Consider the following 27471-nt stretch of genomic DNA (forward strand, 5'->3'; position numbering starts at 1 on the left):
ATAATCTGTAATAAATATCTGCCTGTTCTGCTTGATCCTGATAATTAAATGAAGTAATACAGGTGAAATGGCTTAACACTGTAACAGAACTGTATACCAGTGGCATTTATCACTGACATTTATGCCAAATTAAAAACAAAAAAATAAAAATAAAAGGCACCATGTCACAATAGATATTGTAGGATGAAGGAGAAGGTAGAATAAAATATGGCTGAGGTTTCTAGCCTAGAAGCCTTGTGTTATAAACTAACAGCTCAAAGTTCAAATTTGCTATGGGAATCTGAACAAGTTATTTAACTCTTTTGAGCATTGAATCCTCCTTTGGCAAAATGGGGATAGTCATATTTCTCTCCTAGAGTTGTTGGAGAATTATCTAACTGAGAGTTAATTCTGAATTAAGTTGAATGTTAAATAAACCAGAATTGTGCTTGATAAATGGAATTCGTTGTGGCGTAAATAGTATATATGTGTGGAACTATCTCCACAGAGAATACACATTTATTTCCAAAACACATGAAAAAGTTTATGAAAATTGAAGACATGTTAGGCCACAAAGGAAGTTTCAGAAATTCTAAGGCGTCATTCTTAAAAAAAAAAATTCAGACTATAAATGCCAAAAGTTTAGAAATCAAGAGAAGATAGCTAATAAATACATTTTAGAAACTAATTGAAATACAGATTAAAGAGCCAATAATCTACAGAAAATAATGGAGTTTATTAAAGTTCAGTATGCAAAAATCAATTGCATTTCTTGACTTTAGCAACAAAAATGTAAAATTATAATTTTCAGAAAGATAAAATTAATAAGAGAAACAGAAATATAAATTTCTCAAATATTAATCGAATAAAGTATGTGCAAGACCTTTGTAAAGGAAATTATAAAACTGTATTAGGACCTTAAAAAGAACTAAGTAAATTGAGAGATGCCATGTTCACGAATAGGAGAATTCAGAATTGTACGTTTCTCTTTTTTCCCAACTGATCTATAGATTCAGTGCAATGACGATCAAAATCTTAATTTTTTCCCTAACTTGAAAAATTACTCCTAAATTTTATGTACAAGAGCAAAGGGCTAAGAATAAGCAAAAACACTCCTGAAGAAGAACAAAGTGGGAAATTTTAATTAAGATGGCACATTATTAGCACAGAATAGACAAACAGATCAATAAAATAGAGTCCACAAAAAGACCCGCATGTTTATAGAACTTTGACATATGACAGTGCTGGCACAGAGAATCAGTGTGTGGGGGGTTGGAGGGAGAAAAGATTTTTCAGTAAATTATACAGCAATAATTATTATCTGTATGAAAAAATTGAAAGTAGACTTGTCCCTTACTCTACCTCACACAGTTCCAGGTGGACTACAGACTGGAATGGTAAAGGCAAAACTATAAACATTTGGAAGACATATAGGAGAAGATCTTTATGACTTTGGAGTAGAGAATAAAATCTTTAAAAAGACAAAAGCACAAACTATGAAAGAAATGATTGATAAATTTTTAGTGAAAGAATCCTTAAAGTGAAAGAACAAAAGAAAATATTTTCAGTGTATATAATGGATAAAAGATTAATATCCAGAACATATAAAGAACTACAATAGCCCAACAGAAAAATGGGCAAAAGACTTGAAGATACTCAACCTCATTACACTGTAATAATTGGGGAAATGCAAATTAAAATGACAAGATACCATTTCACACCATCATATTCACTTTTTTTTTTTAATCTGACAATATCAAGCAGGATATGAGATAACAGGGACTCATCCACTATTGGTGAGGGTGTGAATTAGTATAACTGCCTTGGAAAACAATTTGGCACAGTCTTGTAAAGATGAAGATAGGAAGACAAAGCCCCATGACAAAGCAATTCTATTCCTAGTTTTATACTCCTGAGGAATTCTTGTACCAGGGTATCAGGAAATAATCTACAAAAATGTTCATTGCACTGTTTGTAATAGCAAAAATACAGGAATAAAACACGATGTTCATCAATAGTAGAATGGATGAATAAATTGTAGTATATTCACGTGATGCAACACCATACAGCAGTGAACATGATTCAGCTGCATCTATACACAACAACACAATCAAAAACTGGACAAATAAGCAGTATATTGTTTAAAGAGATAAACTTCAAGGGAATGATATATTTAAAAATCAAGACAGTAGTTACTCTGAAGGGACAGGGAATTCCCTGATGGTCCAGTGGTTAGGATGCAGCGCTTTCACTGCAGTGGCCAGGGTCAATCCCTGGTGGGGTAACTAAGACCCCTCAAGCAGCACGGCACAGCCAAAAAATTTAAAAATGAAGGGAGGAACACAAAGAGAGCTTCAGAGATACAGTAACTTTTTTCTTTCTTAAACTGGGTAGTGAGAACACTGGTGTTTGTTGTGTTATTCTTTATGCTTTACAAATTTTGTAAATATTTTTAATCTATGCAAAATTTATTTTTAGAATTTGCAAAAGTTAAATCATATTAGAAATAAAAATATTTAGATTTAAACAATAATGAAGACATTGTGTAACTTGATAGAACAAAACTTATGATTTCCAGCTATGTGCATAATATGTGCCTGGCACTGCTCCAACCACTGGGGATATAACAGACAAAAAAATCTTGCCTTTTTGGAACATCCATTCTATTTGGAGAAGAGAGATGATAAATAAAATCACTTTCTAGATATTACAGTGTAGAAAAAGGTGATGTGTATCATGGAGAGAAACAAAGGAGAATAGGAAATGTTTAGGAGGAGGGAGAAGAAAGACCTCAGTGAGAAGGTGGCATTCAGCAAAGAGAGATGGGGATGTGAGCCATGGGGAAAGAGTATTCCAGACAGAGGGAACAGCAAGAGCAAGGGCTCTCCAGTGGGTGGAGAGACTACAGGCTAATGTGCCTGGAGTTGTGTAAGCAAGGGCAACAGGAATTCTGTTGGCTGTTATAAGGGTTTTGGCCTTTACGTTAGTCGAAATGGTGAGAGATTAGGGATTTGGGGGCAGAGGAGGGAAGTGATTTGTCTTTTTTTTTCTTTTTTTTTTTTTTTTTTTTTTGCAGTACGCGGGCCTCTCACTGTTATGGCCTCTCCCGTTGCGGAGCACAGGCTCCGACGCGCAGGCTCAGCAGCCATGGCTCACGGGCCCAGCCGCTCCGCGGCATGTGGGATCTTCCCAGACAGGGGCACGAACCCGTGTCCCCTGCATCGGCAGGCGGACTCTCAACCACTGCGCCACCAGGGAAGCCCTGATTTGTCTTTTTAAACAGAATCTCTTTGCCTATTGTGTTCACTGAAGGAGGCAAATACAGGGAGACCAGTTTGGAGTGTATTGCAATGACCCAGTACAGACCAATTAGTGGTATGGACCAGGGTAGTAGTGTAGGATAGGTGCAAAGTGCTCATATTCTGGATTTATTTTGAAGAATTTACTGACTGATCAGATGTGGGGTGTGAAAGAAAAAGAAGAGGAGACAAATAGTGTTCCATTTTTGTCTTGGCAACTGGAAGGATGGAGTTATCATGAAATGAAGTAGAGATGACTGTAGACAATCAGACTGGAAGGCAAATATCAGGAACTCAGTTTTGCAATGTTAACTTTCAAGATGCCTTTTGGAGTGGATATGTATAGTAAGCAGGCAGGTATATGGGTCCAGAGGTCAGGGCAGAGATCTAAACTAGACATTTACATTTGGGAGTCATTGAGATAGAGAGGGTATTTAAAGCCATGAGATCTTACCTAGATGATGAGTCTACATGAAGATACAGAAGGTCTAGGAACTTATTCCCAGGCATCCTAATATAAGAAGTTAAAGAATTAAGGCAGAACCTACAAAGGAGTCTCAGAAGGAGTGGCCAGAGAGATGGGGAGAACCATGGTCTGATACCATAGCAGTATTAGTGACCTTGAAAAAGTAATTTCAGTGGAAAGATAGGAATGAAAGCTTGATTGAAATGGGTTCAAGAGAAAATAGGAGGAGAGGAATTGGAGCAAGGAATATAAACAACTCTTGAATTTTTCTACAAAGGCGGAAATAAATGTCTTTCGTAGAGGGGGAAGTGGGGTCAAGAGAAGTCTTTAAAAAAAAAAAAAGGCAGCATGTTTATATGCTGATGGCAGTGATCCAGAACAGACAGAAAAATTTGTGTAGGTGAGAGGGCTAGAACGAAGTCCTTGAGTGGACAAGAGTAGGATGGGATCTAATTCACAAGAGAAGGGATTGTCCATAGATAGGAATGTAGACATTCTTCTACAGACTCTGTAGGGAAGAAGAGTATATGGGTACAGGTGCTTCTATGCAGTAGATATGGTAGTGTAAGCTTGTGGAAGTTCTCACCTGATTGCTCCTATTTTCTCTGTGAAATAGGAAACTAGGTAATCAGCTGAGAGTGAAGATGGTGGGAAAAGTGTTGGAGGTTTGAAGAAAGAGGAGGGATTGTAAAATAGTCATCCAAGAGCATGGGAGAATGAACAGGCCAAGGAAGTATATTATGATTGCTGGCAGCGTTCACTTTGAGGTTCATAGTCATGAATTTGAAGCAAGAGTAGTTATTTTAGTAGATATTGTTGATACTTTGCCCAGATTCTCTTGGATTCCTTTTTACTGTTTCCATGCACACCCTGGTTTGGTGGCTTCTGCTTCCAGTAGCCAGCACCTATGGCTCTTTTATAGACTGTTCTTGCTTACTGGAGCCTCTTTTGCCCTGAATGTTGTAGTGCCTAAGATGGCACTGGAATGGAGGTACGAGTGGGAATGAAAGAAAGGAAATTATGATCAGAGATAGAAATGCTTAAAAAATAGGATAATGCAGTGCTTGAGTTGTTATTTATAAGGTATAGGGTGTGTCCCATAGAATGAGTGACAGTTCTCTTGGATATATACCTAGGAGTGAAATTGCTAGATCATATGGCAGCTGTACCTTCAATAAGAAGCTTTTAGTTTTCCTTTTATATTTCACCTAGGTCATTTACCATCATAAAACGCCAGTGCTTCATATATGACTGCCTTATCAAAAATGCATCCAATCAGACATTTGGCATTAAAAAATGTCTTTGTAAGGTTCATTGCAACTTGACTCTTTGGAGCATCACAAATAAATTGTCCCATGTCAAGACAGACAACACAGCTTGAAGTGGTCCCATTTCCTGACCATTGTGGCAATGATCTCCACTTCCCTATGCTAAAAGGCACCCCCCACCCAGGATTAGATGGTGCCAAGATGATTGCTGGGGAGGATGGGTCTGGCTTATCAGAGTTAGAAGTAGACACTAGACGTACTGCTGCATTCAATCTGGACTGCTCTTGTTCTTTGCAGATGGAGGCTGGAGGCCTAGGGAGAAACTTCAGAAAAAAAAATGTTTTTAACTTTCCCCTATTACCTGTTACCTCGGATTAATTCGTCTGTTTTTTTTAGTTTAAGGCCTCTCTTTCATGCTGTTGAATTATTTAAAAGCTGTGTAAATGAAGGTATAGATTGAATAAGTTTGGTAGCTGGAGTGTATTTCCTTAGTTCACGTGAGAATTTCTGTTCACAGGGCAGAGAAAGCCAGTGCCCTGGTGTCTGAGTCACCTGGGGCACTGTTGCACTTCCTGGCCCAGATATCCACTCTAGGACCTTGCTTATCAGAATTCCCACTTTAGAGAGCTGTACTTGGAGTCCTCTCTCCAATGGCAGATGACAGAATACCAATCCAGCTGTTCCAGCATCCTTTAATTAATTTTCTGACTGATCACCTACAATCTCTTCTCCCAGCCTTTCTTTGCTTAGATCTAGACATTGTTCTAGGTGCACTTCTGATGAAACTCATAATTTGCAAGTAGGAAGTGTGGTCTTCTCTTCTACCTGTGTAGGTTGTAGATTCTCCAGCTGCCACTGTGTTACCATCTGCTGTATATCATCCAAAAGCTCATGTTCTTAGCTGCTGATAGCACCCCTCTTGGCTTTCTAGCATTGAAATGGGTTCATTTTCATTTTGTGTTTTCTTTTGAAATTTCAGCAGGATTTGGGGAAAAGGAAAAATATATCTTTGTTATTGACCTTTTCTCTACTCTTATCTAGATCAGGACAGTCCAATCCAACCTTTTATCTCCAGAAGGGCTTTCAGGCATATGTACTCAGAAAAAAACCACCTGGTTCACTTCTTCCTAAAGCACATAAGGTATGGTATACAAACGCAATGATAAATTCCTTGTTGACTAATAAATGGATTTTATACACACAAAACAATTTAAATTGCTTTTAAAAATAATCTCAATTATTAAATATAGAAAATGCATTTTATTTCTTAGATGAAAATTTCACTTGAATTGTATCCCCCCCCTTTTAGTTTTTATTAAGGATTTGAGTTTGAAATCTGAGGCTGTGTTTAGGCTGTTAATTCTGAGCAATATCCAGTCCTCTTATGGATTTGATTCCTTCCTATACAATTAGCTAGAAATACAGTCACCCAGTAAATATTTTCACTGCTACTCATTTATAGATATTTTGTACTTTGGTTAAATTATGTTTTAAAAAGTACAGTATTATATCTTATAACAATATATACTCACTGAATACTTTAATATATTTGATATGACAATTCCCTGATCTTCTGGTGATAAAAAGAAATATTTAAATAATCATTTTTATAGTATTCTCTAAATTGACAGTGAGAATTATAAAAGATTTTTGTTGAAAACTGACTCTGTTTTCAGAAAAACAGATATTATCTATGGATTTTTAGAGAAGAGAACATTAAAAGCATAATGCATATTTTGAATATTATTATAATCATGTATAACAGGTGCTTCCTAGGCCCAGCTGACTAGAGATGGGCCATTGAAGCGTGGATTTAATATCACAGTAATGGAAAATGCAGATTCTGACCTTCTTAGTCCCGTATCATATTCCCAGAAAATGAAGTGACTTGGATGCTTAAGATAGAAAAATTTTGCTAACTTTTATTAAGCCTCAACACGGCATGGCTGAAGGAAAATCCCCACTTGTAGGGAGAGATTTATGCCCCAATAAACAACTGGGTTTGTCTCCTCTTGATAACGACCTAGATGTCTGGAAGACATCAGAACATAACATAATGCTTTCAGCCCAAGGATCTGGAGTACTTTTGTTTCAACTTCCTTCATTTTTTCCAAATCTGCTTGGAAAAAAGCAGTGTTCCCACACTGCCATCCACTTTATGACCAGCCTCCACCACTCTACCCCACCCCCCTTTCCCAGCACCAGGTGGTTATAAACACTTCTTTCTGTAGCCATTGGCACCACTGGCTGCTCTTACCTTGGTTATGGGTTTAGTCACTTCCCTGCTGTAGTTATTGCAGCAGTAGCTGCTTTATCCCTGTTGTGAGAGTGAGCTGCATGGTTTCTTCTCCTTAGAAGTGGTCAGCTACCACTGCCTGAGTCTGGGGAAGTGGACTTTGCAGGTAGATGAGTTGGCATCAGAATTCTGCAGTAAGCTGTGTCCCTGGGTCCTGAGTGATAAGCCTGTACATCTGTCCTGGTTAAGGAAGCCCTTTTCTTCTCCTGTCTTATATGGGCTCCTGCTTCAGAACCAGCTTGCTTCTCATTGCCTTCTTACCCAGTAGTTATCTTGAGCTCCATGGCAGCTCTGGGTACCGGGAAGGAACCCCACATCCCTGCCTTGCAAACAAGTTCCTCCATTGATCTCCCGAAGGAGTGGGTGCATTTCCTTTCTACCGGCACCCACTGGCCTTCCCCAGCATTCTGTACTTGACTGTGCCCAGAGTATTGGAATAGAGAGCCCCCATGGGAAACTGGAGTTGGGGGGGGCTGGGGGGCTGGGGAGCAAAAGCAAGAGTGAGCCAGCAAGCAGGGAACTGATAAGAAAAAAAAGAGATGTTTTTATGATGATACATGCGAAATATTGTGGTCAGGAAATGTCACCTTCATATTATCAGAGTTAGGAATAAGCCCCATGCATGTACCTATCCTTTTAGCCTAATTAAATAATCAATTTTTAGTGCTGGCCTAATTTATAATTGTAATAATCATACTAAGACTACTTTATTTTTTTAAAGCAATTATTTTTTTGAATTTTATTTATTTTTTTATACAGCATGTTCTTATTAGTCATCCATTTTATACACACCAGTATATACATATCAATCCCAATCTCCCAATTCATCATACCACCACCACCACCCACCACTGTTTTCCCCCCTTGGTGTCCATACGTTATTCTCTATATCTGTGTCTCTATTTCTGCCCTGCAAACCGGTTCATCTGTACCATTTTTCTACGTTCCACATATATGCGTTAATATACGATACTTATTTTTCTCTTTCTCACTTACTTCACTCTGTATGACAGTCTCCAGATTCATCCACATCTCTACAAATGACCCAATTTCATTCCTTTTTATGGCTGAGTAATATTTCATTGCATATATGTACCACATCTTCTTTATCCATTCGTCTGTCGATGGGCATTTAGGTTGCTTCCATGACCTGGCTATTGTAAATACCACAGCAATGAACATTAGGATGCATGTGTCTTTTTGAATTATGGTTTTCTCCAGGTATATGCCCAGGAGTGGGATTGCTGGGTCATATGGTAATTCTCTTTTTAGTTTTTTAAGGAACCTCCATACTGTTCTCCATAGTGGCTGTATCAATTTACATTCCCACTAACAGTACAAGAGGGTTCCCTTTTCTTCACACCCGCTCCAGAATTTGTTGTTTGTAGATTTTCTGATGATGCCCATTCTAACTGGTGTGAGGTGATACCTCATTGTAGTTTTGATTTGCGTTTCTCTAATAATTAGTGATGTTGAGCAGCTTTTCATGTGCTTCTTGGCCATCTGTATGTCCTCTTTGGAGAAATGTCTATTTAGGTCTTCTGCCCATTTTTTGATTGGGTTGTTTGTTTTTATAATATTGAGCTGCATGAGCTGTTTATATATTTTGGAGATTAATCCTTTGTCCATTGATTCATTTGCAAATATTTTCTCCCATTCTGATGTTTGCCTTTTCGTCTTGTTTGTAGTTTCCTTTGCTTTGCTAAAGCTTTTAAGTTTCATTAGGTTCCATTTGTTTATTTTTGTTTTTATTTCCATTACTCTAGGAGGTGGATCAAAAAAGATCTTGCTGTGATTTATGTCAAAGAATGTTCTTCCTGTGTTTTCCCCTAAGAGTTTTATAGTGTCTGGTCTTACATTTAGGTCTCTAATCCATTTTGAGTTTATTTTTGTGTATGGTGTTAGGGAGTGTTCTAATTTCATTCTTTTACACGTAGCTGTCCAGTTTTCCCAGCACCACTTATTGAAGAGATGGTCTTTTCTCCATAGTATATTCTTGCCTCCTTTGTCATAGATTAGTTGACCATAGGTGTATGGGTTTATCTCTGGGCTTTCTATCCTATTCCATTGATCTATATTTCTGTTTTTGTGCAAGTACCATATTGTGTTCATTACTGTAGCTTTGTAGTATAGTATGAAGTCAGGGAGACTGATTCCTCAAGCTCTGTTTCTTTCCCTCAAGACTGCTTTGGCTATTTGGGGTCTTTTGTGTCTCCATACAAATTTTAAGATTTTTTGTTCTAGTTCTGTAAAAAATGCCATTGGTAATTTGATAGGGATTGCACTGAATCTGTAGATTGCTTTGGGTAGTAGAGTCATTTTCACAATGTTGATTCTTCCAATCCAAGAACATGGTATATCTCTCCATGGTATATCTGATGGTATCATCTTTAATTTCTTTCACAAGTGTCTTATAGTTTTCTGCCTACAGGTCTTTTGTCTCCCTAGGTAGGTTTATTCCTAGGTATTTTATTCTTTTTGTGCCAGTGGTAAATGGGAGTATTTCCTTAATTTCTCTTTCAGATTTTTCATCATTAGTGTATAGGAATGCAAGAGATTTCTGTGCATTAATTTTGTATCCTGCAACTTTACCAAATTCATTGATTAGCTCTAGTAGTTTTCTGGGGGCATCTTTAGAATTCGCTATGTATAGTATCATGTCATCTGCAAACAGTGACAGTTTAACTTCTTCTTTTGCAATTTGTATTCCTTTTATTTCTTTTTCTTCTCTGATTGCCATGGCTAGGACTTCCAAAACTATGTTGAATAATAGTGGTGAGAGTGAACATCCTTGTCTTGTTCCTGATCTTAGAGGAAATGCTTTCAGTTTCTCACCATTGATGTTTGCTGTCAGTTTCTCATATATGGCCTTTATTATGTTGAGATAGTTTCCCTCTATGCCCACTTTCTGGAGAGTTTTTATCATAAATCGGTGTTGAATTTTGTCAAAAGCTTTTACTGCATCTATTGAGATGATCATATGGTTTTTCTTCTTCTATTTGTTAATATGGTGTATCACATTGATTGATTTGCATATATTGAAGAATCCTTGCAACCCTGGGATAAATCCCTCTTGATCATGGTGTATGTACCTTTTAATGTGTTGTTGGATTCTGTTTGCTAGTATTTTGTTGAGGATTTTTGCATCTATGTTCATCAGTGATACTGGCCTGTAGTTTTCTTTCTTGGTGGCATCTTTGTCTGGTTTTGGTATCAGGGTGATGGTGGCCTCATAGAATGAGTTCCTCCCTCTGCTATAGTTTGGAAGGGTTTGAAAAGGAAAGGTGTTAGCTCTTCTCTAAATGTTTGACAGAATTCACTGTGAAGCCATCTGGTCCTGGACTTTTGTTTGTTGGAAGATTTTTAATCACAGTTTCAATTTCATTACTTGTGATTGGTCTGTTCATATTTTCTGTTTCTTCCTGGTTCAGTCTTGGAAGGTTATACCTTTCTAAGAATTTGTCCATTTCTTCCAGGTTGTCCATTTTATTGGCATAGAGTTGCTTGTAGTAGTCTCTTAGGATGTAGTAGTCTCTTAGTATTTCTGCGGTGTCTGTTGTAACTTCTCCTTTTTCATTTCTAATTTTATTGTTTTGAGTCCTCTCTCTCTTTCTCTTGATGAGTCTGGCTAATGGTTTATCAATTTTGTTTATCTTCTCAAAGAACCAGCTTTTAGTTTTATTGATCTTTGCTATTGTTTTCTTTGTTTCTATTTCATTTATTTCTGCTCTGATCTTTATGATTTCTTTCCTTCAGCTAACTTTGGGTTTTGTTTGTTCTTCTTTCTCTAGTTCCTTTAGGTGTAAGGTTAGATTGTTTACTTGAGTTTTTTCTTGTTTTTTGAGGTAGGCTTCTATTGCTATAAACTTCCCTCTTAGAACTGCTTTTGCTCCATCCCTTAGGTTTTGGATCGTCATGTTTTCATTGTCATTTGTCTCTAGGTACTTTTTGATTTCCTCTTAGATTTCCTCAGTGGTCTCCTAGTTATTTAGTAATGTATTGTTTAGCCTTCATGTGTTTGTGCTTTTTACGTTTTTCTCCCTGTAATTGATTTCTAATCTCATAGTGTTGTGGTCAGAAAAGATGCTTGATATGATTCCAATTTTCTTAAATTTACTGAGGCTTTATTTGTGACCCAAGATGTGATCTATCCTGGAGAATGTTCCATGTGCACTTGAGAAGAAATTGTAATCTGCTTTTTTGGATGGAATGTTCTATAAATATCAATTAAATCTATCTGGACTGTTGTGTCATTTAAAGCTTGTTTCCTTATTAATTTTCTGTTTGGATGATCTGTCCATTGGTGTAAGTGAGGTGCTAAAGTCCCCCACTATTATTGTGTTACTGTCAATTTCCTCTTTTAGAGCTGTTTGCAGTTGCCTTATGTATTGAGGTGCATATATATTTATAATTGTTATATCTTCTTGGACTGATCCCTTAATCATTATGTAGTGTCCTTCCTTGTCTCTTGTAACATTCTTTATTTTAAAGTCTATTTTATCTGATATGAGTATTGTTACTCCAGCTTTCTTTTGATTTCCATTTGCATGGAATATCTTTTTCCATCCCCTCACTTTCAGTCTGTATGTGTCCCTAGGTCTGAAGTGGGTCTCTTGTAGACAGCATATATATGGGTCTTGTTTTTGTATCCATTCAGCAAGCCTGTGTCTTTTGGTTGGAGCATTTAATCTATTCACGTATAAGGAAATTATCGATATGTACGTTCGTATTACCATTTTCTTAAATTGTTTTGGGTTTGTTTTTGTAGGTCCTTTTCTTCTCTTGTGTGTCCCACTTAGAGAAGTTCCCTTAGCATTTGTTGTAGAGCTGGTTTGGTGGTGCAGAATTCTCTTAGCTTTTGCTTGTCTGTAAAGCTTTTGATTTCTCCATCGAATCTGGATGAGATCCTTGCCTGTTAGAATAATCTTGGTTGTAGGTTCTTCCCTTTCATCACTTTAAGTATATCATGCCACTCCCTTCTGTCTTGTAGTAGAGTTTCTGCTGAGAAATCAGCTGTTAACCTTATGGGAGTTCCCTTGTATGTTATTTGTCACATTTCCCTTGCTGCTTTCAGTAATTTTTCTTTGTCTTTAATTTTTGCCAATTTGATTACTATATGTCTCAGTGTGTTTCTCCTTGGGTTTATCCTGTATGGGACTCACTGCACTTCCTGGACTTGTGTGGCTATTTCCTTTCCCATGTTAGGGAAGTTTTCGACTATAATCTCTTCAAATATTTTCTCTGGTCCTTTCTCTCTCTCTTCTCCTTCTGGGATCCCTATAATGCGAATGTTGTTGCATTTAATGTTGTCTCAGATGTCTCTTAGGCTGTCTTCATTTCTTTTCATCCTCTTTTCTTTATTCTGTTCCACAGCAGTGAATTCCTCCATTCTGTCTTCCAGGTCACTTATCGGTTCTTCTGTCTGAGTTATTCTGCTATCGATTCCTTCTAGTGTATTTTTCATTTCAGTTATTGTGTTGTTCATCTCTCTTTGTTTGTTCATTAATTTTTCTAGATCTTTGTTAAACATTTCTTGCACCTTCTCAATCTTTGCCTCCATTCTTTTTCCGAGGTCCTGGATCATCTTCACTATCATTATTCTGAATTCTTTTTCTGGAGGGTTTCCTATCTCCACTTCATTTAGTTGTTTTTCTGGGGTTTTATCTTGTTCCTTCATCTGGTACATAGCCCTCTGCCTTTTCATCTTGTCTACCTTTCTGTGAATGTGGTTTTTGTTCTACAGGCTGCAGGATTGTAGTTCTTCTCGCTTCTGCTGTCTGCCCTCTGGTGGATGAGGCTATCTAAGAGGGTTGTGCAAGTTTCCTGATTGGAGGAACTGGTGATGGGTAGAGCTGGGTGTTTCTCTGGTGGGCAGAGCTCAGTAAAACTTTAATCCAGTTGTCTGCTGATGGGTGGGACTGGGTTCCCTCCCGATTGGTTGTTTGGCCTGAGGCGACCCAACACTGGAGCCTACCCGGGCTCTTTGGTGGGGCTAATGGCAGACTCTGGGGGGACTCACGCCAAAGAATACTTCCCAGAACTTCTGTTGCCAGTGTCCTTGTCCTCACGGTGACACGCAGCCACCCCCTACCTCTGCAGGAGACCCTCTAGCACTATCAGGCTGGTCCAGTTTCCTATGGGGTCACAGCTCCTTCCCCTCGGTCCCAATGAGCACACTACTTTGTGTGTGCCCTTCAAGAGTGGAGTCTCTGTTTCCCCTGGTCCTGTCGAAGTCCTGCAGTCAAATCCCACTAGCCTTCAAAGTCTGATTCTCTAAGAGTTCCTCCTCCCGTTGCCATACCCCCAGATTGGGAAGCCTGACGTGGGGCTTAGAACCTTCACTCCAGTGGGTGGACTTCTGTGGTATAAGTGTTCTCCAGTTTGTGAGTCACCCACCCCACAGTTATGGGATTTGATTTTATCATGATTGCGCCCCTCCTACCATCTCATTGTGGCTTCCCCTTTGTCTTTGGATATGGGGTATCTTTTTTGGTGAGTTCCAGTGTCTTCCTGTCAATGATTGTTCAGCAGTTAGTCGTGATTCTGGTGTTCTTGTAAGAGAGAGTGATAGCACATCCTTCTACTCTGCCATCTTGAACCAATCTCTCACACTAAGACTACTTTTAAGGAAAATACTAAGGAAATTATTATCCTCTGGGTTATTTGTTGATACTGTTTTAAAATTAATTTCTAACCTTAATGTTAGTTCACAAGTAATTATTAAATTTTCTGTATTTCTGATTTTTAATTATCTATCGTCCTATTTAGATTGATAGAGAATTTAAAGTCCAGAAAACTTTGTTTTCAATTGGATTCCCCGTTCCCAAACCTTTATTGTACTGCAGTGATGCTTGTGTCATTGGAACAGAATTTTATGTGATGGAACATGTACAGGTAAATTAACACTTAATTGTACTTTTTGTTGCTTTTATTTTTAATTGTGATATTAGATGGTAATAAGTGATAGTATATTAGTCTACATTGTAGGTAGTTGCTTTGGAAGGGCTTAAACTTTTTTCTTTTTCTTAAAACAACAGAAATTTATTCTCTCAGTTCTGGAGGCTAGAAGTTTGAAATCAAGGTGTCAGCAAGATTGGTTCTCTATGGAAGTTTTGTTTTGTTTTTGTTTTTTAAATTTTTTAATTGAGATATAGTTGATGCACAATATTATTTAATTTTTTAATTGAGATATAGTTGATGCACAATATTATATAATTATATAATTGAGATTTTTTAATTGAGATATAGTTGATGCACAATATTATATAAGTTACAGGTGTATTACATAGTGATTCAGAATTTTTACAGTTATTATAAAATACTGGCTCTATTCCCTGTGTTGTATTAAACTTTCATTTTATTTTGAGCACACACAGTTTGAGCGGGTTGAAGTAAACTAGGAACAAATTTAGTAATTAGGGCGTATTGGCTTAGTCTTCCTCTAGGTGTCAGTAAAGAGCTATATGTAATGGCAATAACTAAACCGTCCAAATAGTAGGAGAAAAAACTACTCCAAATAGGACATCAATCCATTAAAAATAAATCCAAATTGTTTTAAGGGTTTTTTTTCGGTAAGATGTTACTTGAGATTAGTTTTTGTCCTTTAAGTTCATCTTGGTGTATCCTTGTATTTTCCCTTTGGCATGTACACTCTTATGTTAAACATGTTTCACAAATGACAGTTCTTCTAGCGCATTCTGCAAAGAATTGGTTTTGGTTGTAAGACTGTATCCTGATCTTTTTTGTAGGCAACAGGAGATGATGACACAGCAAATAATTGGTATGAAAAGATTTATTTTGTTTTATATTATCTGTTGTAATTGCTTCCATAGGGCCGAATCTTTCGTGATTTCACAATTCCTGAAGTTAGCCCAGCAGAACGCTCAGCCATATATGTGGCCATGATAGAAACCTTGGCTCAGTTACATTCCTTGAATATACAGTCACTGCAGCTGGAAGAATATGGTAGAGGTGCTGGGTACTGCAAAAGACAGGTAATGCATCCAAACAAAGTGCTCCTTTTCTCAAGTTGTTGGAAATAATATTAGTTAAAATAAAAACCTATTATTTTATACTTTTCTGAAACTTGGCTATAACTTTTAATATCAGCCATCAGATTGACTTGTTTTAAACATAAAATAATTTTGTATTTTTAGATCAGATTTTGTTCAGCAAAAGCTTCTATAACAGCATGTACATAAATGCAGATTTAAAGCTGTTTCTATCTCTTCACTTAATTTAATATTTTCTATACAATTTTCCCTTTTTAAATTAGTTTAACAGATATTTATTAAGCATGAATGTATGTTTAATATGTGCTGAATACTGTGTTAAATATCAGGAAAATAGAAATAAGTTCTTCCCCTAAAGGAACTTATGGTCATTTTTGAGACATCTATACCTGAATCTCATTTACATGAGACTTGAAAATGGTATGAAAGAGTATGTAATCTGGCAGTAAATTGTTTGGTACTCATCATGAAAACTGTTCCATTCAGACGATAGATATCAGTATGCCCTTGCTTAGGTTGGGGAAAGCTTCCTGGGAAAGATATGTCTTGTACTGTGTATTTAAGGAAGGATAAAATCTAGAGCAATAGGGAAGAGATGGTGAGCATTTCAAATCAAAGAAACAGCAAGACCAGATATGTATGGGGCTGTTTCCCTTTGTATGTCTTTTTGAGGGGGCAGAAGGGAGAGAAACGGGAACTAAGGTTTAGGGAATACTCATTACGTGCCAGCTCCCATGCTAGGTGAGTTGTTAGACCTAGTGTTTTTTAATCTTTGTAACAACCCTAATACATAGGTATTACTACCCCCATTTTGCAGATGAGGAAACTGAGGCTTGCAGGTATTAAGTAATATACAAATAAGTGGCTTAGACATAATTTCAACCCAACTCTCTGAGATTCCAAAGATGAATATCTTTACTGTACTAAATTGAACAGAGATACCTTAGAAAGTGGGGAGAGAGATATAAGTAGATAAATAATATTATTTCAGTTGATGGAGGACTTTGACAATAGGTTGTCTTATTTGCATTCAATTCTAAGAACAATTAAAAAAATCTTTGCATTTTTCATATCTGTAATATATTTTTGAAGATTCTTTAGAAAATTCTATGGGTAATAAGAAAGGGGATTAAAATGAAAAATAAAGATCTCCTTTCTTTTTCTAGTCCCTATATTACATTTTTCAGGGATTACTTGTTTCTTGTGACCCTTCCAGAAATTTTCTTTGTCTATTTTTTTGGTATGTACGTATGTGTGTTTGTGTGTGTTCTTTTTTTTTTTCTCCTTCCACAAAATATTTGCTGAATAAAGACTAGAACCCACGTCTCTTGATTCCTAGGCCAGTATTTTTTTTCCTGATAAAAGTCTAGGTAAGTAAAATGAAAATAGATGGAAGAGAAACTTAAATGTTGAAGTTTTCAGGCTGATATGAGTGTTTTAGGCTAATATGAGTATCACGGCATTTGTCCTGAGCATTTAACACTAAAACAAAATTTGATATAATTGAATTTTGTTTTAATTTTAGAATTGCTGAATCTTACATTCCACTTTCAGCTCTGTCATTTTTTTAATTTGTATATCTTTAGGTATCAACCTGGACAAAGCAATATCAAGCTGCAGCTCATCAGGACATCCCTGCCATGAACCAACTATCTGACTGGCTAATGAAAAACTTGCCAGATAATGACAATGAAGAAAATTTGATTCATGGAGATTTCAAACTAGATAACATAGTTTTCCACCCTAAAGAGGTATTGGAAGCCCTGTTTATAAAAAATTGAGTATGTCTGATTTGGGATACACGTACTAAGTAGATGTTCCCCCAGAGCACTGAAGGAGCCCACCCCATCCCCATTCCTCCCCTATATTCAAAACTAACATTACCACTCACAACTTTTAGAAATAAGTCCTGCAGATATTCTGGCATAGGTATCTGCCCACCTATAAAAGACTGGGGTCTAATCACCTGATTTACTACTTTAAAAGGATTTGGGAATTTACATGCATGTTGCTGTTTTCTTCAAAGAAATTTTTCAGCTACTAAATATATTTAGCTTATCCACGTTCTTGCTCTTTCTTCTGGTTCATTTTCATTTTTTTCCCTATCTGATAAAGAATTTTTTATTTGATTATTATAAGCTCAGAGAGGACAGAATTCCAAAAGACTCTTTTGAGGCTTCAAAAGAATTTGTATGAGATTAATGTAACCTTGCCCTGTGTAAATGTACACAGTGTAATCTTTATAAAGAGTACAAACAAATCAGAGCTATAACTCTACTCCACTGAGCATAGTGAGGCCTAGGATTGGAGGAGTGTGGTGGGAATGAAGAAGGTACTTCAGTTCTCCTCTCTTTACCTGTATGCCTTTGGACAAGACATTTATTTGGCCCTTAGTATTCTGATATTGATGTGAATGATTTACAGTTCCCTGAATCTTCCTTCTCAGGAGAAAATTTTCTGGGTTCATTAGTTTTCTCAGAATGCTAAGATGTTTTAGGGCAGGAAGAGCTGTTCTAAATTCATGTGCTAAGCTTCTGAGTTTCATGTTCTTTTCACACAGGAAGAGGACAGGAGGAAAATAACATTATATATTGCATTGCTGTCATAATTCAAAGTACTACTATATCAATTGAAAGTTCAAATGTAATATAAAGACATACGAGCACATGCACCATCAAGACAGAAAGTTTTTCATAGAAAAGTCAGTTTGGGTATTTAAATTATGTATATGTAATTATATGTATGTGTGCGTATGTAACTTTTTGTTAATGGCATGGATGAATTCTGAATTATAACTTAAATATAGAATAGGAAAATTAAATATTGCTAATTTATAACCTGGAAAAATTAGAAAAGCATATACCTTAAAACAGCAGGATCTGGTCTATATTTTATCTATTTCTTTGGTTCATTAATATTTTTGGAGCCTATCTTTGAATAAGTCAGCGTTCTTTATGTTTTCTATCAATATAACTACAGTACTTTTACATTCATTACTTAAGCAACGAAGGAAAAATTCAGACCTAAATCTCCTTAGTTATGTGTTGTCTACCAAAATGTTTAAATATGCTGAAATTAAATATTAAATATGCTGAAAGTAACGGCAGGTAAGTTCCAAATAGTTATTCCCTTTTTATATTTAATCTCATGTTAGAAAAACGTTTCTTATAGGATTAAAGTTGCCAAACAGGAATCATCTAACTTAAGTTCTGTGGAGGCAATGCTAATTTGTTACATATATCATTATCTTTTATGTTTTAGGGTTATATAGTAGCTAGTAAAATGTCTTCTACTTTATACCCAGTAATCCCATAATTATTAGTTAAATCAAAGTTAATCAATTTCTGTCTCATATAAATATGTGTACCTAATTTTTTATGGAAGTAACATACAGTTGACAAAGTACAAGTCAACTGGCATTTATTTATTACCAACTATGTGCTCTGAAACATGGGGTTAGAAGGAAAAACAGCTCTTAATGAGCTCAAAACACAGATGGAGAGAAAAGATACTCGGGTAACAGCAGAGAACAATATATACCCAAATGCTAAAGTATATCATACAATAAAACTAAGAGAGTAGTCAAAGAAGGAAAACATTCCCACTGTGGACTGGCATTAAAAACTATGAAACTTTAGAATTTAATTCTAGTCAATAGTTCCATCTCATTTTTTAAATTTCATAAATAAGTAGGAAATTAGACTATGTTTTTTCATGAAGCACTTCACAAATTGGAAAATCAGTCCCTGGATGTGTATATATATGTGCTCCACTGTATATATTCCTAGGGATATGATTGAAAGCTTTTTATTTTTCCTTTGAGGGTAAGGATTATACCTTTAATTAATTTTTTTCTTACCTTTGTTTCTAGAGTCTATATGGTAGATGCTCAATAAATGAGGGCCTAGACTAAGAGCTCCTATAAAGCAGTAAATGCATCTTATTCATTTCTGCAGGTAGTTACATGTTTCTGAATGAATCTATGTTAAAAGAATTGATTTTAATTAATCACTAAGGTACTATTTCCATCTCATTTATTTATGCTTAATTTTTATTCTCTACCCCTTTCTGTGCCTCAGTTTTTATTGTAACTTTTTATTTGGAAATCATTGAAGACTCACAAGAAGTTGTAAAAATAGTAGAGGGGCCTGTGTATCCATCATCCAGATTCCCCAAAGAGATCTCACACAACTAGAGTATATTATCAAAGCCAGGAGATTGACATTGTGTGACTTGTGTGCCTTTTGGATTGGGAAAAAAAAATTTCAGGGTTCCCAAGGAGCTAAAATGAGGTAATTGATATGGAGCAACTAGCTGGTACCTGGCACAGCTGGTGCTCAACTTATTTCAGTTCTCTTCTTTTCCATTCTTTTCCCTTCTGTTTTTATATTCTGCTTTTCTAAGATGGCCTATCAAGCTCTATTCTTTAGAAAAAATTAGGGTAAAAGTAAATCTTTACTTTTAGTAGATATGTACTAAAACCTAAACAGTAGTTATAGGGGATGAAATTATAGGAGATTTATAAGTTGTACATTTCTGTAAGGTTTGAGGTTTTATTGTTCTTTTTTCCCCAAGACAACAGCATATTTTATTTTTGTTGTCAGAAAGCACAACAATTAAGAAAGAAAACATGAACAATTTTAAATGATAAACCATCTAGGAATGTGTGTGGTAAGCCAGTAAAGAATTACTAAAGGGAATAACAAAACTAAAATATATCACTCAATTTCACAATCCCTAGTTATTTTCTAGTTACTGATATGTAAAGTATTTGAAGCATGTTTGAGCAAGTGTTTCAGTAGTACAAAATGCTTACTGCAATGTTTAAAAGAAATCCAGTTTTCCTGGAAAATATCGTTAATTTTCCAAATATAAATCTTACCCATCTGGCAGAGAAATGTTTAAGATTTTGGAGTTTAATGTACATATTACCATTTCAACTTGAAAAATAAATATATTTAATAAACCCATAGATATTTTATCTGCATTCATTAATTAGTAGTCAGATGTATTTACGATAAATATAAGGACACTGTTTCTTCTGAAGTCATCTGCGTTGCAGTCTTTTATATGTCGTCTTATGAAAAAAAAATTTGTTATGCAAAACAAAACTTGTGTTTTTAATGGATTTTTCTTTTTAATTCCCCCACTATTTCTAAGATGTCAGTGTAGTTAGAGAAAAGCTTAGTTATAAAACTTAATTTTATAGCTAGAAAAGACATGGGGATTAGGTTTTTTTCCAATCTTTTTACTTTTCAGATGTTTTTAAATACCCTTAATATGCTCTTTGGTCATAAAGCCAGGTTTTGAACTCAGACCTACTGACTTCCAATTCCATATGATTCCTTCCACACTGTACTGCTTCTCATCTCTGTTGGAACTGGTCAATGTTGGTAATCTAGAAACTGAAACCCTTGTCTTTGACCATAGCCTCACTACCTTCTACTTCTTTTATTTCTTTATACCTCACCTGAGAGGCTACAAATTTGATTCCTCTTACTTTAGAATCCATGAACCCCTTATGACTTCATTTGACTTCTCACCTTGCCTGGCCCAGGTGGGCATGATCAATCATTTCAAGAACTACCTTCTTTATTATCAATGAATTAATAATTTTTTGACTGTGGATTTGTGTGCGAGTAATGTAAGAGTTATAAACTTTCCTGACCTTATATTGTTATTCCAGAATCTTCTCACCTCTTGACTTTATATATAATCTCCAACCCTGATCTTGGTTCATTGTATTTTTGCTACAGAATGAAGTCGTAAAGTCACGTTAACAGGGTCTGGGACATATCTATGCTGCATAATTTCATCTAGGTTGTAACTGCATCTCTTTGTAAAATCTGTGACATTTTTTTAAATGGCTTTTTCAAATCTTTTCTATTCTTCTCGAACTATCAAGTTGCCTTTTACATCTAGACTCCCACTCTCACATTTAGACTTGATTCGTTTTTGTCCTTTTAGTCACTTTTCAGCACAAGCTGCTTTCTAGGGATTACATACCCCTGGAAGTTCTCTTGATGTTGTTGAAGACATTTCAGTCCACTACACAATGTTTCCTTCATGCAGACTGATGGGTGACATTTTTCTTAAGCCATTGCCAAGAAAAATTGTTACTTTTTAAAAATTAAAGTATAGTCGATATATAGTATTATGTAAGTTACACGTATACAGTATAGTGATTCACAATTTTTAAAGGTTATACTCCATTTATAGTTATTATAAAATATTGGCTATATTCTCTGTGTCCTTATAGCTTATTTTATACATAATAGTTTGTACCTCTTAATCCCCTACCTCTAAATTGCCCCTCCCCCCTTCCCTCTCCCCATTGGTAACCACTAGTTTGTTCTCTAAATCTATAAGTCTGTTTCTTTTTTGTTATATTCACTAGTTTATTTTTTACATTCCACATATAAGTGATATCATGCAGCATTTGTCTTTCTCTGTCCAACTTATTTCACTTAGCATAATACCATCCAAGTCCATGCATGTTGTTGCAAATGGCAAAATTTCCTTCTTTTTTATGCCTGAGTAGCATTCCATTGTGTGTGTGTGTGTGTATATATATATATATATATATATATATATATATATATATATATATATATACACACACACACACACACACACAATTTTATATATATATATATATATATATATATATATATATAATGTCTTCTATATCCATTCGTCTGTTGATGGACACTTAGGTTGCTTCCATATCTTGACTATTGTAAATAATGCTGGTATGAACACTGGATACATGTAACTTTTCAAATTAGTGTTTTTGTTTTCTTCAGCTATATACCCAGGAGTGGAATTGCTGAGCCACATTATAGTTCTATTTTTAGTTTTTTGCAAAACCTCCATACTGTTTTGCACAGTGGCTGCACGAATTCACATTCCCACCAACATTGTATGAGGGTTCCCTTTTCTCCACATCCTCACTAGCATTTGCTATTTGTGTTCTGTTTGATGATGGCCATTGTGACAGGTGTGAGGTGATATCTCATTGTGGTTTTGATTTCAGTTCCCTAATGATTAGCGATGTTGAACATCTTTTCATGTGCCTGTTGGCCATCTGCATTTCCTCTTCAGAAAAAAGTCTATTCAGGTCTTATGCCCATTTTTTAATCAGGTTTTTTTTTTTAATATTGAGTTGTATGAGCATTTATATATTTGGGATATTAACCCCTTATTGGTCATATCATTTGCAAATATTTTCTCCCATTCAGTAGGTTGTCTTCTTATTTTGTTGATGGTTTCCTTTGCTGTGCAAAAGCTTTTAAGTTTAATTAGGCCCCATTTGTTTATTTTTGCTTTTATTTCCTTTGCTTTAGGAGATAAATCTAAAAACATATGGCTACAATTTATATCAAAGAGTGTGGTCTGTTTTCCTCTAGGAGTTTCGTTTCTAGTCTTACATTTAGGTCTTTAATCCATTTTGAATTTATTTTTGTATGTAGTGTGAGAAAATGTTCTTATTTCATGCTTTTACATGTAGCTGTCCAGTTTTCTCAGCACCAGTTTTTGAAGAGACTATCTTCTCCATTATATATTCTTCCCTCATTTGTCATAGATTAATTGACCATAAGTGTGTGGATTTATTTCTGCATTCTCTGTTATAGTCCATTGATCTTTGTGTCTGTTTTTGTGCCAATACCATACTGTGTTAATGACTGTAGCTTTGTAGTATAGTCTGAAGTCAGGGAGCATGATTCCTCCACTTCTGTTCTTTCTCAAGATTGTTTTGGCTATTCGGGCTCTTTTGTGTTTCCATAAAAATTTAATTTTTTTTGGACACACTGCACGGCTTGTGGGATCTTAGTTCCCCTACCAGGCATTGAACTCGGGCCCTTGGCAGTGAAAGCACAGAGTCCTAACCACTGGATCTCCAGGGAATTCCCTCCATATAAATTTAAGAATTATTTATTCTAGTTCTGTGAAAAATGCCATTGATATTTTGATAGGGATTGTATTGAATCTGTAGATTGCCTTGAGTAGTATGGTCATTTTAAGAATATTAATTCTTCCAGTCCAAGAACACAGTATATCTTTCCATCTGTTTGTGTCATCTTCATTTTCTTTTGTCAGTGTCTTATAGTTTTCCAACTGCAGGTCTTTTATCTCCTTAGGTAGGTTTATTCCTAGGTATTTTGTTCTTTTTGATGCAACTGTAAATGGGATTATTTCCTTAATTTCTTTTTCTGATAGTTCATTGTTAATGTATAGAAATGCAACAGATTTCTGTACATTAATTTTGTATCCTGCAACTTTACCAAATTCATTGATGAGCTCTAGAAGTTTTCTGGTGGTGTCTTTAGGATTTTCTATGTATAGTACCATGTGATCTACAGAGTGACAGTTTTACTTTTTCCTTTCAAATTTGGATTCCTTTTATTTCTTTTTCTTGTCTGACTGCTGTGATTAGGACTTCCAATACTATATTGAATAAAAATGGCAAGAGTGGGCATCCCTGTCTTGTACCTGATCTTAGAGGAAATCCTTTCAGCTTTTCACTGTTGAGTATGATGTTAACTGTGGGTTTGTCATGAATGACCTTCATTATGTTGAGATATGTTCCCTACTCTATGCCCACTTTCTTGAGAAAAATATCATAAATGGATGTTGAATTTTGTCAAAAGCTTTTCCTGCATCTATTGAGATGATCATATGATTTTTATTCTTCAGTTTATTAATGTGGTATATCACATTGAGTAATTTGAAGATATTGAAAAGTCCTTCCATCCCTGGGGTAAATCCCACTTGATCATGGTATATGATCCTTTTAATGTGTTATTGTATTTGGTTTGCTAGTATTTGGTTGAGGATTTTTGCATCTATGTTCAGCAGTGGTATTGGCCTGTAATTTTCTTTTTCTATCATATCTTTGTCTGGTTTTGATATCAGGGTGATGCTTGCCTTATAGAATGGGTTCAGAAGTGTTACTTCCTCTGCAACTTTTTGGAATAGTTTTAAAAGGATAGGCATTAACTCTTCTGTAAATGTTTGGTAGAATTCACCCATGAAGCCATCTGGTCCTGGACTTCTGTTTCTTGGGAGTTTTTAAATTACTGATTCAATTTCATTACTGGTAATTGATCTGTTTATATTTTCTATTTCTTCCTGGTTCAGTCTGGGAAGATTGTATCTTTCTAAAAATTTGTCTGTTTCTTCAAGGTTGTTGATTTTATTGGCATAGAGTTGTTCATTGTAGTCTCTCATGATTCTTTATATTTCTGTGATGTCAGTTGTAACTTCTCCTTTTTCATTTCTGATTTTATTGATTTGATCCCTCTCCATTTTTTTCTTGATAAGTCTGACTAAAGGTTTTATCAGTGTTGCTTATCTTCTTAGAGAACCAGCTTTTAGTTTCATTTATCTTTTCTATTGATTTTTTAGTCTCTATTTCATTTATTTCTGCTCTGATCTTTACTATTTCTTTTCTCCTACTGACTTTGGGTTTTGTTTGTTCTTCTTTTTCTAGTTCCTTTAGGTGTAAGTTTAAGTTGTTTATTTGAGATTTTTCTTTTTTCTGAGGTAAACTTGTATCACTATAAACTTCCCTCTTAGAACTGCTTTTGCTGCATCTCATAAATTTTGGATCATTGTGTTTTCATTTTCATTTGCCTTTAGGTAAGTTGTTATTTCCTTTTTGACTTCCTCAGTGTTCCATTTGTTGTTTAGTAGCATATTGTTTAGTCTCTTGTGTTTTTTGCAGTTTTTTTCTAGTAGTTTATTTCTAGTCTCATAGCGTTGTGGTCGGAAAAGATGCTTCATATGATTTCAGTTTTCTTAAATTTACTGAGGATTGTTTTGTGGCCTAGTATGTGATCTATCCTGGAGAATGGTCCATGTGCACTTGAAAAGAATGTGTATTCCGCTTTCAGATAGAATATTCTATATATATCAACTAATGTGTCATTTAAGGCTTATTGATTTTCTGTCTGGATGATCTGTCCATTCATGTAAGTGTGGTGTTAAAGTCCCCCACTAGTATTATGTTACTGTCGATATCTCCGTTTATGGCTGTTAATATTTGCTTTATGTATTTAAGTGCTCCTGTGTTGCATGCATATGTATTTACAATTGTTATATATTCTTCTTGGATTGATCCCTTGATCATTATGTGTAGTGTCTTTGTCTCTTGTAACAGTCTTTGTTTTAAAGTCTATTTTGTCTGATATAACTTTTGCTACCCCAGCTTTCTTTTGATTTCCATTTGCATGGAATACCTTTTTCCATCCCCTCACTTTTGTCTTTGTGTGTCTTTAGATCTCAAGTGAGTTTCTTGTGTGCAGCATCTATACAGGTCTTTTTTTTGTATCCATTCAGCCACTCTGTGTCTTTTGATTGGAGCATTTATTTCACTTACATTTGAGGTAATTAGTGATACCTAAGTTCTTATTGCCATTTTGTTAATTGTTTTGGAATTGTTTTGTGGGTCTTTTTTTTCCCCTTCTTTTGTTCTCTTGTCATGTGATGTGATGAGTATCTTTAGAGTTATGTTTGGATTCCTTTTTCTTTTTTGTATGTATATCTATTGTAGATTTTTGGTTTGTGGTTATGATGAAGTAGGTGGGTATACTTACATATATATATATATATGATTGTTTTAAGTTGCTGACTGCTTAATTTCAAATGCATTTTAACAACCCTGCGTTTGTACTCTCTTCCTCTCATGATTACTGTTTTTGATATCATATTTTACATCTAATTGGTTGTGTATTCCTTACCTGCTTATTGTGGATATTAATGATTTTACTACTTTTGTCTTTTAATCTTCCTACTAGCTTTGTGCATGGATAATTTCCTACCTTTACTTATGTTTGCCTTTACCAATGAACTTTTTCATTTCATAATTTCCTTGTGCCTAGTTGTGGCCTTTTCTTTTTTGCTTAGAGAAGTTTCTTTAACATTTCTTGTAAACCTAGTTTGGTGATGCTGAACTCTTTTAGCTTTTGTCTGTCTGTAAAACTTTTGATCTCTTCATCAAATCTGAATAAGAGCCTTGCTGGGTAGAGTATTCCTGGTTGTAGGGTTTCCCTTTCATCACTTTATTCTTTTTTTTTTAATTTATTTCTTTAATTTATTTCTTTTTGGCTGTGTTGGGTCTTCTTTGCTGCGCACTGGCTTTCTCTAGTTGGGGCGAGTGGAAGTTACTCTTTGTTGTCGTGTGTGGGCTTCTCATTTCGGTAGCTTCTCTTGTTGCAGAGCACGGGCTCTAGGCGTGTGGGCTTCAATAGTTGTGGCACGCGGGCTCAGTAGTTGTGGCTCGCAGGCTGTAGAGTGCAGGCTCAGTAGCTGTGGTGCACAGGCTTTGTTGCTTCATGGCATGTGGGATCTTCCAGGACCAGGGCTCGAACCTGTGTCCCCTGCATTGGCAGGTGGATTCTTAACCACTGCTCCACTAGGGAAGCCCTCCTTTCACCACTTTAAATGTATTGTACCACTCCCTTCTGGCCTGTAGAGTTTCTGCTGAAAAGTCAGCTGATAACCTTATGGGAGTTCCCTTATATGTTATTTTTCGCTTTTCCCTTGTTGCTTTTAATAGTCTCTCTTTATCTTTGCTTTTTGCCATTTTAATTAAAGTGTGTCTTGGCATGTTCCTCTTTGGGTTAATCCTTTATGGGACTCTACACTTATGGGACTTGCATGTCTATTGCCTTTCCCAGGTTAGGGAAGTTTTTAGCTATTAAGTCTTCAAATATGTTCTCATCCCCTTTCTCTCTCTCTTCTCCTTGTAGGACCTCTATAATGCAAATGTTATTGTGCTTGATTTTGTCCCAGAGGTCTCTTAAACTGTCCTCATTTCTTTTCCTTATTTTTTCTTTTTTCTGTTCCACATCAACGATTTCCACTACTCTGTCTTCCAGCTCACTGATCCATTCCTCTATATCATTTAGTCTACCATTGATTACTTCTAGTATATTTTTTCATGTCATTTATTGTATTCTTCATCTCTGTTCAGTTGTTCTGCATATTTTTTGACTCTTTGTTAAGAACTTCTAACTTCTCACTCTGTGCATCCATTCTTCTCCTGGGTTTTTTCATCATCTTTACCATCACTACCCTGAACTCTTTATTAAGTAGATGTCCTGTCTCCACTTCACTTAGTTCTTTTTCGGTGGTTTTGTCTTATTCC

General features: G+C 35.7%; 1 protein-coding gene across 3 annotated transcripts in view; it reads left to right on the forward strand.

Moving 5' to 3' along the window:
- Positions 1 to 27471, forward strand: part of ACAD11 (acyl-CoA dehydrogenase family member 11) — an 89130-nt gene that overhangs the window by 963 nt on the left and 60696 nt on the right. For all 3 annotated transcript variants that reach the window (XM_082654809.1, XM_082654810.1, XM_082654811.1), the window contains exons 2-5: positions 6054 to 6153; positions 14077 to 14202; positions 15141 to 15302; positions 16907 to 17071. In XM_082654809.1, coding sequence (XP_082510935.1) covers positions 6054 to 6153; positions 14077 to 14202; positions 15141 to 15302; positions 16907 to 17071 — 553 coding nt within the window. The remainder of the gene's footprint in view (positions 1 to 6053; positions 6154 to 14076; positions 14203 to 15140; positions 15303 to 16906; positions 17072 to 27471) is intronic.

The sequence above is a fragment of the Grampus griseus genome (genome assembly GCF_964374135.1).
Source record: "Grampus griseus genome assembly, chromosome: 5".
Classification (NCBI taxonomy): Eukaryota; Metazoa; Chordata; class Mammalia; order Artiodactyla; family Delphinidae; genus Grampus; species Grampus griseus.